Raw genomic sequence first — 13,897 nt, forward strand, 5'->3', positions numbered from 1 at the left:
CAGGGAGCAATGTTTTTCTTTTTAAGTCTTGGCTTCAAATATAAGGGCAATAGATTTTTTCTTTAAGGAAAGAAATCCCCAAATTTGTTAGCATTGGCACAACACTGTATTTTTCACTAGCCTTGTTTCTCATTAACAGCTGAATCATTTTAGCAGGAACTTTTCCAGAAATATTCAGCCTGAGTCAGACACCCGGTCTCAAACATTTCTGCCCATCAGTGAGTTTGGCATTTCTTTACATAAAAGAAAATGAGAGTCTTATCATTGGACATCTCAGGCAGGCATAAACGTCGTTGTTACCAACTTGGACTTCAGTATTGTAGAGCGTTGTTATACTTAGCAGAACCAACATTGACAGGGGGACATCTCCAGGGCCTCCCGGTCCCTGGGGCACATAGGGGTTTGGGAACTGGGTAAAGTGGGAATTGAAGAGCACTTGAGGTGTCCAGCATCCCCAGGGAGGTCCTGGGTCACTCTGATGCCATCTTGTCTAGAGCTTTTCTGCAGAATTGCCATTCCTCAGGTTTTTCATGCATGGAAAAGTCTTCTGTTCCCTAACCCCTTTTTGTGCCACCAGGAAGATTTTCTCGGCGTGTTTCTCTCCAGAACCCTCTCTCTTGCTTCACGTACATTTGCAGTTTGGCCTTTCCTTGCTTTCAGGGGTGTTTCTCATGGGTGGAAAGTGGCGAGAGGCATTTGGCCTCATGGGGAGGAGGTTGGAGTGCAAGGGGCTGCCCAGAAAGCCTTCAGCCCCAACAGTGGGGGGGTCTCTGGGATGCATCAGCAAGGATGGAGCTTTCCTCCCCCCACGACCAGTGCACACTTGCTTTTTCTGCAAGCCAGGTTTGTGGCTCCGGTTTCGTGGGCGATGCCAGCCACAGTTGCATATTTTGTGGTGAGTCCGCACACTTTCCTCTGTCTTTTTGCTCCGACTGTCAGGAAAACCTGGGGTCTGGCGCAGACCCTGCGTCTCCCTCTTGCAGCCACAACACCCCAATGGATTTCCCCTCTGGTGGATTAGCTCAAGCAAAGCAAACCAATTTCCGATCCTCCTCCTTACTCAGACTTAACAGAGCACGCAAATGAATTTTCCCGAGCAAACGTTTTTGTTTAGTGTCGGCCAACTGGGTCTGTGGTGGGTGGCACCAAGCCACACGGGAGGGCGCGGGGCCGCCTGCCCTGCAAGCAGAGCTGGATCCAGCTGCTCAGTCCCGACAGCTCCGAGCTCCCGGGGCCACTCGCGGTGGCTGCACTGCGCAGGACTTCACTGCCACCACGGCTGGTGTTCTTCCATGCTTTGCCATTTTGCTGCAGCAAGCGTGGACAGAAACCCCCTCCCCAGCTCGGGCAGTGTCCGTGCCCCTCAGGGGACAGCCTGCAGGGCCGTACCACCCGGGGTCACTCACCAGGCACAGCCCGGCAGCCCGATGCACGGCAGCCTGTGCTGGACCAGAGGGGTCTGGCGGCATGCAGCAGTGCAGGAACTTGTCCAGCAGCTCCAGGTTCGTGCCCAGCTGCTCCAAAACCTCAAACCAGCCAGCAGCAGGCTTGAAGGGACACAGTGCTGTAGGGGACCAGGGACACCTTCCTACTGTCTCCACAGGGCCTTTCTCTTTACCTCCCAGTCCAGCAAGCAGACAGGTCTCCGTTGACTCTGGCTGCTGCTCCATCTCTGTTGTCCCCTCTCTGCGATTTAAGGGTGGCTGTTTCCTTGACCAAGATGGCCCTCAAAAATAATATCCCTGAAGATATCTCCAGGGGTCCCCTGGGAGCGAAGGCCCTCCCCAGATGGGCACGGGCAGGGTGCCTCTCTCAGCAGCTGGGACGATGCACGCGAGGCTTGCTCCTGCAAAAGAGAAATAATGGCTCAGGCTGAGCTAGCAATTTTCTGGCAAAAAAACTTATCTGGGAAAAGGACAATTTTAAGGAGAATAAGGCTATTCATAAATTCAAGTCAAATTTAGAGATTACTTTCAGCCCCTGACTTCTTCTATCCTCCCCTCTCCCTTCCCCCCTCCCCAGAATTATTGTTTGCAAAAATTAAAACAAAATGTTTTGGGGTTTTTGTTTGTTTAAAAAGCAATTTGCATTTTGAAAATTGCCAAAATATAAGTTTTGGAAGGGTGGGGTCTTTTGAAAGGGCAGTATTGTCATTGCTGAATGAAAACCACGGAGAGGAATGCGTCCTGGGAGATGCAGGGCGCTGGGACGCGGAGCCTGGGGGACACGGCGGCAGCACAAAAGACCACGACCACAGCTCCCACCGCACAGCTCCAGCCTGTGCCTCCCATTCACGTATCTCCTTTCATTCTCCCAAATGAAAAATCTTGCCCACCTTGACCTTCTTCGACAGATTCATTTGACCAAGTCACTGTTTTTAATGCAGAGATGCTTCTGCTGTAGTTTCTGCACCCGGCTCCAAACCACAGCTTTCCTCTTTTCCGCTCTGACCTTCTCCAGGTTTCTGAACATCTGCATTTAAGCGATAGCTGGTTATTCATATCAGAGCCTGGCGGCCCAGGTAGAAAGTGTTTGATGAAGCTCTGTACATCTGTGCGCAATAAAGTCAGCTAACAAAAGGCTTGTGAGGTCCTTGGCGAAATAAGAGAAAGAAGAAAGCAGGAGACAGCAGCACTGAGCTTAGTCCAGCCACTGGAGCCAAAATCTTTCATTGGAGAGGTCTCAGCACCTGGCACATGTTTTGCTCATAGCTGGGTCTGTGCTGGGTCTGCAGCCTGTGCAGGGGTGTCTTCTCCACTGGGTGAAAAGCAAAGCATGGGGACCATAGGTGATGCCAATATTGGGAGGTGATTTTTATTACAACCGGCGATGGCGTTCATAGAAAGAAAAGCTGGGTTGCTAAAGAGCCACTTACTGTGGCAGGGAAATTCAAACCAAGAAGCGCTAGCTGGAAATTAAAGCCAGCCCAACTCATGTTAGGAACAAGGCAAAATGCTTTAGCACAGCAGGGGATTAACCATTGGGCCAAGGGAGAGGGTGGGCGGGAGCCGTGTTTCCTGAACGCCTCTGTCCAGGGAAAATGTGGCCAGGCGAGCCGCATGCCCTGCCTGCGGCACCCAGGGACCGCACACAGATTCGGAGCTGGGATCCAAAAGCATCATGACCTGCTGCTGGGTCCCTGTCGGTCCTAACGGCCGGCTCCCAGTGATACCGGTGTGCCCAGGCATTGCCCTCGCTCAGCATCCCCAGGTCCCCACCACTGGTCTTCTCAGAGGCTGTAGCACCAGCATGATGGATCCCATCGTGACGTGTCCCAGCCTCGTCCCCTGCAAGGACTTTCTGATGCCTAGATGGGTCATATATTGCATTAATTCTTCCGTCCCTATGCACTATTGTCAGGAAAAAACAGGATGGCTATATTCCTTCAGTCGGACCAAGCCTCTCCCATTGGGCACCTGCAAACACATCAGGCTGCAGACAGAGCTGTCAGCTAGCCCAGCAGTGCATAGCACTGGCCATTCAGGACCCATGCACTCAGGGTGAGCACAGAAGACAGTAATTTCAATTAAAACCACTCTCTTTGGGTCAGTTTGGTCCCTTCTGTCTGCACAAGCAGGTGGATCAGGAGGAGGTGGATGATGGAAAAGCACCTACGTGCATGGGGTTAGGAGGCAATCAGTGCCCAGCGGATGTCCTTGGTGCCCTGGGAGTGCAGGTGGAAGGAGGGGACAGAGCCAAGGCTGAGCTGATGGAGCCAAAAAAAGGTAAGAAGTCACAGTGGAAGGGTAGCCATTGCTCCCTGGCTGTTACAGTGGTTACAGGGAGCTCGCAGGGAGGCCAGGTGCAGGGACGCTGGGCATGGAGAGGGGCTCGACTAGCACACACCTTCTCCCAGCTCATTCACTCCCTCCTGGGAGGGTTTATACCCTGGGGCATACACAATCTTTAGGTCCTTTGCTCTGTATGAGGACAGGGATGGCTGTTCTGGGGAGCTCCTTGCAGCTTCTTGTGAGGTTCAGCTTCTTCCCTTCTCCAGACACTGGATTTTCCCATCCCTGGAAGATCAATGTAAAATTGATCCCAGGAGCAGGGCTGCGAGCAGCTCTGCACACTCCACTTATTCCTCCACATTCCCGTGCAGCTCTGCCCTGGTGGGACCAGCTGAAATATTTGCAAAGATCTTGAGAAAAATCCCAGGAGTTCTGCTTTTCTGGCTTTGCAAAAACATTTCTGCTTATCAAGCAACCCAAATAAATGCAAAAATTTTTACTCACTCTTCGGGTGGGCTCAGCTTTGAATTTTAAAAAGGGATTTGCCAATGCAATCTTGCAAAATACTTGAGTACCAAGTCCAGCTCTCCTAAAATACAAGTTTTAGGAGGAGATGAGCTTTCATGCTCTTCGGAAAACACACATTTCTGCCAGATTCAAGGAAGAACTAGGTATTCTGTAAGGCCATGCCACCCCCTGGAGAAATGTCTCTGCGTGTTGGTCAACAGGGACTAAATCCTGTGGTTTGTAGCACCAAAGGCAGAGCTGCTAGTGCATCTCAAGGCTTTGGACGATGGAGATGTGCCTGCAACATCACAGGCTACAGTAGGGATGACAGACTCTCAGACTGAGGGACTTAAATCTTTTTTTTTTCTCTGCTTGAGCTGAGTCCTGAGGCCATGACATTGATACAGGTGTTGCTTTGGTGGTTAGCTATAGCCAAGAGGTCATCCTTCAGCTTGCAGCCCTGGTGTGCCTTTCAGCCGGCCCATGCCTGGGGCAAGGCTCTGCCCTGTGCGGAGGAACCAGCCCTGTGCCTCCTGCATGCCCAGCAAAAGGGTTTAATTTCAGCATCTCGGTCGCCTCTCTGTAAAACAAGGATTGGGACTTTAAAAATGCCACCTCCTTCCCAAAAGCTTAGCTCATGCATTCTGCAGGGCAAGAATCACCTCTAATCCCCTATTTGTACAAGCGCTGACTGCGGTGGAGCCATCGTGGTGGCAGGGGCTGCTCGGCATGCCACGAGAAAAGGAGAATACCATAGTGGAGCGGCTGCTGGGGTGCTCCTAGCAAAGTACAAAGTGCTCCTCCTGAGATTAAGACGGAAGGGGAAAAACCTACAAGGGGGATGCAGAAAGTGCCTGGTGCGAGCTCCCGTGTTTCTTTTAGATGCAAACAGGCTGTTTAAGTGTGCTTGCAGCATCAGCAAATGTGTCTGTGGGACCGGCCGGATCTAAAACAGCAATTCCCTCTGCATGCAGGAGCTGCCTCTCCAGTCTCCTTGATGGTCGTCTCCTGTTTTGGGAGATGACAAATGCACCCGCAGGCTGGTGGGCTCATCTAAGGAGAGGCAAACCGCAGTTCAAAGTCGTGGCCCCACTCGGTGTCAGAAATCTCACTTTCTCACGGCTGGCAAACCGCTCTTGGGCCACTTTTCTCACCACTAGCACGTTGGTGGCTGCTTCTCCTGGTCTGCCAGCATTTGGTGGGGACGTGAGGTTGGGCCTCACCACGCCAGCCAGAGGAATTCAGATTGCAAAGCATGGAGAGAGCAGTCTCCATCCCGCTGGTCGGACGTGTCCAGAGGATTTTGCTCTCCACTTTGCTTTCACGTTGTGAGTTAGCTGGGGATTGTTCCTGATAAATAATCCGGAACTGCACTGTAATTTTCTGGGCTGAAATTTGATAATTAAGCAAATATAGCATGTCTTTGTCTTGGGCAAGCACCATAAGGTAAACAGGAAGGAATGAGGGATTAAGATGTCTCTGCTCTAAAGGAAGGTGACAAGCCCAGAGCCGTGACACCTTCGTGCCGAGCCGAGAGGCCCAGCTGTGGGTTGGCATTGCACAGATGCATTGTTCAGGGGTGAAGAGCAAATAAAAGCAAAGGGAAAAGAAAACAAGCTATAAAATTCTCAGCAAAGCACAGAGCCCCAGCAACTGCCTCTTGATGTTCCCATGACAGCTCTGGGGAGAGGCAGGCGAGGGGTCGAGCTTTGAAGTCCTTAAGTTGTCCTTTGCAAAGGCCCCCTGGTAAAATAGTCCCTGTGTTGACATTAGGCTGCATATGGTGGAGAAATTGGACATCTCCCGGCAGGTTCAGTCACAGCACATGCAATCAAAGCAGAGGGGGACTTTTTGGTATTTGACTAACTGGGCGCCAGGCTGGCCCTGTCCCACCAGCGGGATGAGAGATGCGGAGGCAGAGGTGAGGTTTTACCAGCATGTTCAGGGCTGCAGATGTGGAACAGAGACTTGTGCTACCGGTTCCAAGCACGGGAAGGAAAGCTGGGGAAGAAGGTAGCTAGGAAGGTCTTGATATTTGGAGCTCAAACACACATGTGTCGGGACTGGTGAGAGTGGGAATACTGGGAAGGTCGGGCAGGTGATGTTGGAAACTCCCTTTCCCCTGGGGGCAGACAGAGAGGGCTCCCAGGGTGTTGGGAAGCAGGGGGTTTCACAGCAGTTTGGGGGGCTTTGTACCGAGCAGTAGCACAATACGAAGCACCGCAGTGCGAGAGCAGATGGGAAAGGAGACGAGCAGAGCTTGCATGGGGCAAAGCAGTTGCGACAAAGCTGGGGGAGCAGCTGGGGGGTTGTGCGTTGCCGTTTCCTAACCACGGGTGAGCTGCCTGCCCTCGCAGACCTGCCTGCACCCAGCTTTTAATTCACATTAAGAGTGGGGAGACACAAAAGGCCTATTTCTTGCAAGTCACAATGGTGAAACGGGGTCTTAGTGACCTCAACTTCCCCTCCAAAAAGCTGGACTCACCACATAGCACTGGTCAAGGAGGAACGTGGGTTAGCAGTTGGTTTCCCATAGCCAGAGGTGCCACCAGAGCATCCCAGCCTGTGACACCCCCGCTGCGGCAGGGCTCCCTGGGCAGCGCCTCGAGGGTGCCCACCCCCATGCACACAGGTTCCCCCCGGGTTGGCACCTCCGTGAGCGGGCACAGATGCTGACGGTCTCCGCTCTTTCCCTCTCGCAGCCTGCAACTGCAACCTCCACGCCCGGCGGTGCCGCTTCAACATGGAGCTCTACAAGCTGTCGGGGCGCAAGAGCGGCGGCGTCTGCCTGAACTGCCGGCACAACACTGCAGGGCGGCACTGCCACTACTGCAAGGAGGGCTTCTACCGGGACCTCAGCAAGCCCATCTCCCACCGCAAGGCCTGCAAAGGTACCGGGTCAGGGGTGGGGTGGCCGGGACCGCACGGCTCCTTCTCCTCCGACTCCTTCCTGCTGCTCCTGCTTCCACAGTTCTTGATCTCGCCATACCCCTCCTGCTCCTCCCTCTCCCAAACCAAGCCCTTGAAATAACTTTTCTTGCCCCCACATTCCCTGCCATCACCTCTCCCTGGTCTCCCCAGCCTCCTGGTGAGGACGAGGCCACCGAAATACAGAAAGTCCTCACTGCTGAGGATGACTTTAAATTATTTCAGGTTTTATCACTTATAAATCATGCTTCACCTGCTCCGATAGCCACAGCTAATTTGGTCATCGCACATGTAAGGGCAGAGTTGCACAAAATGGGGTTAGATGTAGCGTCTGTAAATCAGCCTCCTCCAAACACCCGTCTCCTGCTCTCACCCTCAGCGCTGCCAGGGGCACAGGCAGCATTTAACCCACGCACAGAACATTTCACTCCTCGGGACGAGGTGAGAACAGTAAAATGGGAAACAATTTTATTTTGAGCTCAGCAAGCGGAGTTTTTTGAGGTTTCCTCTTCTGCGGTGGACGTGAAGGCAAGCAGGGCTTCAGCTAGGGCGGGAGCAGCAATAAGAGCAAATCCTGCAAATGAACTTTTTTAACTCTCAACTCTCCACTGGAAGAGATATAAATCCTGAACCTGAGACACAACTAAAGGAATCAAGCAAACATTCAAAAGCTAGATTAGAAGATGGTGGGGTTTCCCGCAGAAAGCTTCAGCTCTTTTCTCTCTGAAGACTCATTTCAACAAGAAACGGAAAGCTTTTTGGCCCAAGCTGGGTATTTTTGGCTGGAAAGCTTTGGGTCTTCAGCATTTTCAATTTTTTTAATGAAAACGCTTCTTCATGTGTTTTTTTTTTTTTTTCCACTGAAAACAGACACTCTTTGCCAAAGCAAAAAAAAGAAATTGCTTCTTTAGACAGCCCTACTCCCCCCTTTTTTCACCTTGTAAAAACTATTTCAACGAGACATTTTCGACCCGCCCTGTGCTGAGGCTGCTAACAAGCTACAGCTTCAGCCAATGCACGGGCTGGTGGGATGTGAACCCAACCCGTGGCTCTGGGGCGGGAAAGGAGCTGCCGTTTTGGGGTCCGAGGAGCCAGAAGGCAGGGGTGCAGGGGGACTGAGTCACTTCCACGCCAGCCTCAACACCCAGCACCCCAGCCGGACCCCTGCTCCAGCAGCGAGCTGCCTGCCGCGCGCGGCCGCGCCTTGCCCCCCGGTCCCGAGCGGATATGTGTCGTAATAAAGTTCATATTTCTGCTTTCACGGCCGGGTCGCAGCTGAAGTAACAGCGCATTAGGTTGAAGCAAACAAAGGGAAATTGTGAAGGCGTAGGCTCTCCTCGAGCGGGGCCAGGCAGCGATGCAGGCGGGCATCCACCACCCCCGGGCAGCGGCATGCTCGCAGAGGGGTTTGCTGATGTCCAGAGCCTGATTCTCATTTACCTTCCTGCTCCTCACAAAGGGTTTTGGGGTGGTGGAGTGGTGGGGTGATTTCTCATCCCTCCCCAAGCACAGTTAACTCCTTCCCAGGGCTCTGGTTTATCCCGGCTGCCTCCCCAGCATGGGGGCTCCTGGGGACATGGTGGGATTTCGGGGAGAGGAGAGCTTTTTCCCAGCCACAGGGTCACTGTGCATCTATAGGGATTCCAGTCCTCTGGGATCAGCACAGGGAGCACGGAGCAGGGAGGGGATGCTCGGCCGGAGGGTAGGGTGGATGCCGTCCCCTGTCCATCCCCAGCTTTTCCATCCTGGGAAAAGGCAGTCCCTGCCCTGTGTTGGCAGCAATGTCCATGCTTAAGCCTCTCTGTCTCATTGACTCTGGCATTTCCCAGGACCTTCCTCGCTCCTGCTTTTCCCAGCTCTCCTCCCTGGCCAGGCAGCCTGCTCCCCCTTTCCTGCCCATTTACCCTTGCTGTCCCCTGGCCCCTCAGTCTTGCTAACCTCTCCATGGCAGATAGCACAGTGGTCTTTTACCCAAAAAGCACAGCTGGGTGGTGGGTGGTACCTGCGGGTGGGAAACCTCAGAGCCATGCTGTGCCTCAGTTTCCCCAGGCGAGAACCCGGGAAGATGTGTACTGGCCTTCGCCAGGCACTCCACAATATTTTAAGGCTGAATTTCCCAGTCGCTCTATTCGCTCTATTAAATGCTCTTTGCAATTGTCCTTTTCTCATCCCCCTGCCTTGTCAAACCGCTCCTGCTCTTGAAATTTGAGATCGCCAAATTTAAATACTTCTCCAACCCCCCACAGTTTGTAACAAAAATGTGGCTATTGGAGCTAACAGATACAAAGGTATGTAATAAATATGCTGGTGCATGAACAGCTCCCTGACTCGCAGGCTATTAGCACAATTTCACAGTGGTTGGAATGGTTTATTGTTGGCGTAATCCATCGTCCTATACAAAAGCAGGCGAAATGAAGTTTCCTACAGCAAAGGCATTCCTTTGAAAACTCGTTTTCCTGAGCTCTGTTTATGACACATGGTATATTTTATGTTCCCTCTGTTTTTCTTCCCTGATTCAGGGACTTTTCTGAAATAATTGTTGAAAACAGGCATTTTTAAAAAACAAACCCTACCATCTAACAACTTCAGCCATTTTCCCATTGATAACAATATTAATTTATCATCTCACCAAGCCATCTGCCGAGAGGCAAAGCTCTCCCAGGGTCTCATCTCGACCGAATGTGTTTAGAATTAAGGAATTAACCATCCTGTAGCATCTGCCATCTCACTCACAACTGCCTGACGTCTCATCCCACCCAGTATATTGTGTTTTCTCTATAAGACTTGATTCTTTCAACCATCGCATTGCTCCGTTCATGTCCTACATGTAACACATTTAAACAAATGCATATAATAGAGCACCAGTGCCTTGTGAGCAGATCAAGAGCTGCCAAGGAAGCATGCAGCACACTTAACCCCCCTGGCTAGAGTGCGTGAGCTCGGGCGAACTCACAGCAAATGTTCCATGAAAGAGCTGCTGAAGAGATTTTTGTATTAATTCAACTTCATTAATTCAGCCTAACAGACACATCCAGCTAAATGGCCTTTCCTCTCACTTGTGTTTCTCATCTCTCACTCCATCCTATGCACTAGGTTATGTGCCTCAATTCATAACGCATCTAACGCCAGAAATTCATAGAGGCATGAGTTACATTATTTGAAATGGTTGGGTTTGGTATTTATGCAAAAAATATCACATTGCAGAAATGTTTGAACAATGTCTACTTTTTTTCAACTTGGAGAAAAAGAAAATGCCACAAACTTTTGCACTTGTTGCAGGGCATGGTGCGAGGCTCAGGCAGCAAAAGGTGAGCAGAAAGTGGAGCTGGGCAGTGCCCTCCTGCCCAGGTGGAGGGCTAGTTTGTTTTCTAATAGCCAAACCTATCATAATTTTTAATTAAAAGTTTTTTTTAATGATTTGAATTTGTCTTAGCAGCACAGGTGAAGGCATAAGGAGTTGGGCTTTAAGGATTACTTTTACCCTGATGGTTAAAAGTGATGCAGCCATGCCATGCATTTGCTTCCAGTTGTTTTCTTGCAAAAAATGATAGAAAGAAAAAAATTGTCAGTGGTCAGAGATGCCCTGTCACAGAGCCACGCAACAGGCAGAGCATGGCATGAAGTCTGCAAACCACATGCAAAGGAATTGATGACAGATGGAGCAGGGATATTGCATGAAGTGGCAACGCTGGGTGCGCGCCAGAGCCTGCCAGGCTGGAGCTGGGAGCTGAAGGAGGACTGGGACTGCTGCGGGTGGGTGGTCAGGCAAAGCCGGGGACACCAGTTACTCAAGCAAGGGCTCAGGCTCCCCTGGCGTTTTGAGGTCAGACCGCACGACTGATCTCTGCGTGGCCCCGGACGGGGACTCTCAGGCTGGAGCGGTCCAGTGGTAGTGCCGGTCCTCTGCCGTGGGGGACAGATGGGCTCATCCCAGCGGGTGCCGGAGTACGATGCCCTTTGCTCTGGCAGATACGTCAAAACCCTGGTCCTGCACACACCCGTTAGGTGTGGGGGCTGTCCCGAGAAACAACAAAGCCCCAGATATAAGAAATTTCACATGATCATCTTTTAAAACTCAGAACAAAGGCAAAGTGTTCCTCTTTTCTCACCAATATTTGTGAGAGCATGAAGAGCTCCCAAAATGCTGAAGCCCTGCTTCCCATTCCTTCTGCTTTCCCTCTGCTCCAAATGATGTTGCAAGTGAAATTCCACATCTGGGTCCTGCAAACCTCCGTCTGCTCCACTCTGTCATGGGCCGCTGTAAATCAGGGCCCTGGTGTTAGTTCTTTTGATTAAATTCACTCCTGATATTTGCCAGATTATTGGCACTAATGTAATTCTATTGGAACAGAGACTCTGCAGGATTTTATAGCCTGGCTGTAAAACAGCTCTGCACTTCGGGGAAAGGATTTACACACTTTTTGATGAAAAGATGACAAATGATACGCATTATGAATGCACTTGTGCTGAGGCTGCCAGTGTAAACCCCTTGTGGAGGGGCAGGATTTGGCACCTGGAGAGGTCACATTCATTAGGACTCAATGTTTTGGTAAAAAATGGGATCGCCTGCCTCCCCCGCGCCATTGCAGCCCCACGCCCGTGCTGAGCCTGGCAGACTTTTCCATCTGCGTTGAAGGATTATTTAATGGCTTGTGAAAAAAAAAAAAGCACTCCCAGCCTACCTGCCCATCCTGGTTTGTACCTGCAAAGGCTCAAGACTTTGATGTTTGCTTTTTGGAGACAGTTTCGGTTCAAGCAGAGAGAGGGTGCTTGCCATCCCCATGGGCTCAGCCTCTGGTCCTTGATTTCACGGATGCTGTTGCAGGTTTTCTTCCCACCCAGCTGCAGGCATTTAGGAGGGGGGACACTAATGCAGGGGAACCCTTTTGGCTCCTTGTGCTGCCTGGAGAGGAAGGCAGAGCCCCTGGTGACAGGGACAGTGGGACGAGTCGTCCCCCCCCCCCCCCCCCCGTCTCTCTCCACTGACTATAGAGGGAGCTGCGTGACCAGCTTAGAGCAGAGAGCTCATTTCCACAAGGCTGAAGCCAGGGAAGATGTAACCTCTTCTTGCTCCATGGACCCCCACTGAGAAGTTGGGGTGCAGGAGGCGGTCGGGGTAAAACCCACATTAGATGGCAGTCTGAGGACGGGCTCGCTGCCACCAGCGTCCTGGTGTCCCACCGTTGGTGTCCCATGGGCCATGTCCCAATACAGGACAGGAAGATCAGCCTGTCAATGGTGCACCTCTGCAGGTTTCAGTTGTGGTCAGCATCCTTTCAGCCTTGGAGATGTCCCCTGCCACCACAGTCCCCAATCCACAGCTAGGTGGGGGGTAGGCAAGCTCACAGCTAACACATCCCAAAGACACGAGGGTGGCCTGGCTGTGAAACCCCTCAACCAGGGCTCTCTGGGGCAGCAGGGCCACCAGTGGTGGCTCCTGGCAGAGCTCCTATCCCCAGCCTTTCCTTGTATGCAGCGAGTACCAGCTCCCACAGGCTCCCTCCTGTCACTGCAGGGCATCAGTGCAGGAGATCTGTGAAGTGCATCCTAAGAGAGATGCTCCTCTCCCCACAGCCATCTCATTTTGATGCCCATCTCTAGTCCAGCTCATTTGTGGTTTCACAAGGCAAAGTCCAAGGCAATACTTTCTATGAATTCCCCCCAGGGAGTTGTCCTTAATTATCAAACTTCCTTCCCTTCCTCTTCTCCTTTTCTTCCTCTTTGAAGACCAGCTGGAGCTACCGTTTAGATGAAAGATGAGCCAACTCGTAGAGCTGGCAGGGCTTGGATCAAGTTCTTGTATCAAGGCTTGGTCACCTCTGAGAAATCACATCACTGGAGAAAGTCCAAACTTTCAAGGCATTGATCTGCCAAGCACAGACTTTATTTTCTCCATAGGGCATGCTCTTCCACTGCTGCGAGAACAATTTTCTAGCTGTATTTCTATACTGCATTTGTTAGTGGCTATGCCTTAGTCACCCCTTTCCCCAAGGCCCCATAATTCTTTATATCGATATTATTCCAAGTGCTGAGCACTGATTTACGGTTTCTACATCTAAAACTTGTCATCAGCAACCCCCAGGCACACACAAACCAGTCAGAGAAAGTTTATCGAAATGCAGCTTTAAGCCGTTCCATGCACAGGGGTCGCTGCGTGGAAGTGACCCGGGGCAGTGCAGGAGGCTTGAGAGCCACTGCCACCAAGTGCCACCACCTCCATGGCACCTCCAGGACCCAGGATAAAGCTGCACCATTCACCCGCTTGAGCTGGAAGGGTTCCAAAGCAAAGAAGGGTCATGATTATTAAAGAAACTCTTAAACTGTTTTGAGTTTGTAGTGTGAAAACATGGAAAAGGAGTGGTTTGGTTTTTTTTTTTTTTAATGAAGACTTGAGCTCAACGCAAGACATCTACCTGGCCATGCCAGCTTTTAAACATCCACAATTTTAATGACATATGAGCAGCTACGTCAAATTAAGCAGCCGCTTCTGTGCGAGCCAGAGCGGGAAAAGTTTGCTGCGTCGCAGCAGTGGAATATTCCTGTGGCAAACCCAGCAACTGAGACACTTTCTAATTGTTTCAAGCCAGATGGGGCTCCATGTGCCAACCTTCATCCTGCTCTGCCTTTCACCCGTGCATTCCAGTTCCAAGGACTTTCTAATTAAGTCTGATCTATGTGAGCCATCAACAAGGAACAACCCAAATGTCAGAGCCATGCACAGCCCTTTCCCC

The 13,897-nt window shown here is 51.4% G+C and overlaps 1 protein-coding gene across 1 annotated transcript in view; it reads left to right on the top strand.

Annotated features, from left to right (window-relative positions):
• Positions 1-13,897, top strand: part of NTN1 (netrin 1) — a 107,582-nt gene that overhangs the window by 47,156 nt on the left and 46,529 nt on the right. Inside the window, 1 exon segment of the mRNA XM_030016038.1 lies at positions 6,941-7,129. Coding sequence (XP_029871898.1) covers positions 6,941-7,129 — 189 coding nt within the window.

Source organism: Aquila chrysaetos, chromosome 5 (assembly GCF_900496995.4).
Source record: "Aquila chrysaetos chrysaetos chromosome 5, bAquChr1.4, whole genome shotgun sequence".
NCBI classification, from domain to species: Eukaryota; Metazoa; Chordata; class Aves; order Accipitriformes; family Accipitridae; genus Aquila; species Aquila chrysaetos.